Source organism: Sarcophilus harrisii, chromosome 2 (genome assembly GCF_902635505.1).
Source record: "Sarcophilus harrisii chromosome 2, mSarHar1.11, whole genome shotgun sequence".
Lineage (NCBI taxonomy): Eukaryota > Metazoa > Chordata > Mammalia > Dasyuromorphia > Dasyuridae > Sarcophilus > Sarcophilus harrisii.
In genome coordinates, this window is record NC_045427.1 from 282,422,838 (window position 1) to 282,425,983 (window position 3,146).

At 42.1% G+C, this 3,146-nt stretch overlaps 1 protein-coding gene across 4 annotated transcripts; it reads left to right on the forward strand.

Moving 5' to 3' along the window:
• Positions 1 to 888: 888 nt before the first annotated feature.
• TMEM251 (transmembrane protein 251) lies at positions 889 to 2,841 on the forward strand. Of its 4 annotated transcripts, none has more exons than XM_031952311.1 (3): positions 899 to 955; positions 1,623 to 1,727; positions 2,025 to 2,841. In XM_031952311.1, exon 3 carries the CDS (start codon positions 2,041 to 2,043, stop codon positions 2,434 to 2,436), a length of 396 nt encoding a protein of 131 aa, XP_031808171.1. In that variant the 5' UTR covers positions 899 to 955; positions 1,623 to 1,727; positions 2,025 to 2,040; the 3' UTR covers positions 2,437 to 2,841. The 4 variants fall into 4 exon arrangements, with proteins under 4 accessions (XP_023357143.2, XP_031808171.1, XP_003756197.1 ...); XM_031952310.1 differs by lacking the exon at positions 899 to 955 and adding an exon at positions 1,364 to 1,542; XM_023501375.2 differs by lacking the exon at positions 1,623 to 1,727 and having other exon boundaries at positions 889 to 955.
• Positions 2,842 to 3,146: the final 305 nt, after the last annotated feature.

The following is a 3,146-nucleotide window of genomic DNA, read 5'->3' on the forward strand; positions in this document are numbered from 1 at the left end:
TGAGCCTTTCTTTCCTAATACCCTTCCCAGTTATTAGTGCTCCTTCATCCCTCAATTCACTTTGCATTTATTTATCCGAATATAGGTAATATCTCTCCGGCAGAACATAGCCTTGAAGAAATGCTTGGTTTTGTCTTTGCAAACCCAGTACCTGGACAACGTTTTTTCATTTTTCTGTCTTAAAGCTTAGCTCGGCACATAGTAAGCGCTTAAAAAATGATTATCAGCTTAATGATTAATGTTTACTATATTTTGCTGGAATAGTTGGGTAGCAACATATCTTGCCTGGAATCACAAAACCTTAGCAGCCGGATGACCCTGGGCAAGTCACTTAACCCTGTTTGGCTAAGTTTCCTCGTTTATAAAATGAGTTGGAGAAGGAAATGGAAAACCACTCCAGTATCTTTGCCAGGGAGAGGAGGGCACGATGAAAGAACAGAGTTGATGAGAGCAATGGGAAGCTGAGACTAGACTACGAAAAACACCGTTTCATCTTCAGTAAAATGAAAGCTTTGGGGTGTGGCAGCTCGTACTTTTCTATATCTAATCCAACGAATTTGGACGCGGAAGGAGTTTCGAAACATCTCTATTTCCCTTCTTTCTGAAAGACGCCCAAATCCCCACTTTACAAAGAAGAAAAAGACTTTCGTAGAGAACTTCTCCGCCCCCTAGCCAAATACAAAAAGAACGCGGAATATTGAACCCGATCTCTAAAACAGTTTGCACTCCACGAGACTTCCCTGAAGAGAATAAGGGGCTGGGACCCGGAAGGCGGGGCCTTGTCCTCCTCTCTCAGCCCCCAAGCCAAGGATCGCCTTCAGCCGGGCCGGGCGGGGCCTTCGCCCGCTTAAGCGAAGGCGGGACTTCCGGCCTCCCTGATGGAACGGCTTCCGGTAGAGGCCGGAAGCCCTCATTGCGGCGGTCTCAGGGACAGCCGGACGCCCGGGACAGGAAGGTGAGATCCGGGATCTTCCCGGGGAATCCAGGATGTCCGGTCCCTTCAGCTCTGGCCGCGGGGCCTCTTCCCCACTTTCCCTCCGCCGGGCGCGGCGCGGGACTTTTTGGGAGGGCGCCTCGCTGTCCCGAGGAAGCGGCGGCTCAGTCCCGTATCCGGGGCTGGTTGCCGGGCTTCGGAAGAAGGACGGGGAGCGAGACAGAGCGATCCCGGGGATGCGGTGGAAGCCTCCGGGGCGTGGCTGGGCGGGGGCGGGGCCAGCGCCTTGGAGGGTCCACATGACTTGAGGGCTTGGTCACGCTTCTGTTAATCACCTCTAGCTCTTATCCCGTGTACCTGGACCTGAGGACAGCTCGTGGGGCTCAGTCCTGAGTGATGCCATACATGTTTGCCTGCCTCTTTTCGTCTGGGCAGAAAGTAGTAATTGAGGGAAGTTTGAGGAAACTAGGGCTGTTACTCTCTTTTGAGGTCAATTCCGAAGAGGATTTCGGTTTTTTTGTGGTCGCCTCCTCTGAAATGCCAAAACACCCCAAGTATTCTGAGCTAATTGTAACTCTTGCCGTGGGAAAAGGAAAGATGGGAGCTCTGTAAGTGTTTATAAGAGTTACAGTGTTTAATTTTAGGTTTCCTGGAGTTGGTTTGAGTTGTGTGTTAAAACTTTTTTCAGGAGAACATTTAAAGCCCTAGATCTGTGCCAAAAAGAAAATATTTGAACAACTAAAAGGTGAAACGCTCCTCAGGAGGCTGGCTTGATTCCAGTTTTCAACTAGAGGTACATACTTGAACTATATTTGTTTTTTTTAAAACCATCTCATTTTTAACAGGATCACATTTTATTTACAACTCTGGGATTATCAGCCATTTAATCATAAAAGCAAATAGTCAATATACTCGTGCTAGACTATTTTTTTGCTATGTGACTTAAGTTTCTTGATGGTTTTTGAAAGCTGTGTTAAATATATATTTTATAAATCTTAGAATAAAAGTGCTCCATTTTGAAGCTAGTAAGATTAATAGAGCTATTGTAATCTCTGCAGCACTTAAAATATATTTATTCTTTCATTTTAAGGCACAGAGCATGGAGAATGATGAACTTCCGCCAGAGGATGGGATGGATTGGAGTGGGGCTGTATCTATTAGCAAGTGCAGCTGCAATTTACTATGTTTTTGAAATCAATGAAACTTATAACAGACTTGCATTGGAACATATTCAGCAACATCCAAAAGAGCCACAAGAAGGAACCACATGGACACATTCCTTGAAAGCACGACTACTTTCTCTGCCTTTTTGGCTATGGACAATTATTTTTCTAATCCCGTACTTACAGATGTTTTTGTTCCTTTATTCTTGCACAAGAGCTGACCCAAAAACTGTGGGCTATTGTATCATTCCCATATGCCTGGCAATTATTTGCAATCGACACCAAACTTTTGTCAAAGCTTCTAATCAGATCAGCAGATTACAACTGATTGATACATAAAATGAACATCTTTCTTTAAAAACTGCAAATACTGTATCAAGTTTAATCACAAGACTGAGTTTTCAAGTTTACAGAGGAAGTTGTGGTTGGGCTGAGCCTTTCTTTTTGACATGTGACAAAGGGCAATTTTTTTAAAATGAATTTTTAGATAATGGTATACAGTGCTGCAATCATGTTGACTTCAACTAAGGATGTTAATTAGATTTTCTTTGGAAGCAAGATCATGTCATTCCATCTAGAGCTTCTAAAGGACATACATCTGAACTCTGATTTTGTTTTATTGTGCTAGGAAATAATGATTCAGAAATCTTTCCTTTTGGCAAAAATGAATAGATAATGGACACTTCCTTTGTATTAAATGTAAAAAGTTCCTAACATGACTATAAAATTTAAATTTTGCATAAATATGTGGCTTCCTTCTCTTTAAATTTTACAAATTTCACAAAGATTTATCTTGTTGCATACAGGTAAACAGTTCTATCTACTTTCTAGGAACTTATGAAGAATGGTGCATAGAATATTAAGTTGTATTAATTTATGTAGAATTTGTTCTGCCTGTTATAAGAAAGATAACTTTAGGATTCTATTACTGGTGGTTCTTAATGATTTAGTTGAGGGAATAGTTGGGAAAAGGTTTTAAATTCTTTAAGTTGCTGGGAAAGTATAAGAGTTTTTCTCTTCCTTACCTCAATGAAGAAAAATGTCTTCTG

Bases quoted from the DNA above. Each gene is read 5' to 3' on its own strand.
- TMEM251 (XM_003756149.4), top strand. From the start codon at position 1,331: ATGCCATACATGTTTGCCTGCCTCTTTTCGTCTGGGCAGAAAGTAGTA. The intron at 1,543-2,024 runs GTAAGTGTTTAT...TTTCATTTTAAG, and splicing joins AAAGGAAAGATGGGAGCTCT to GCACAGAGCATGGAGAATGA.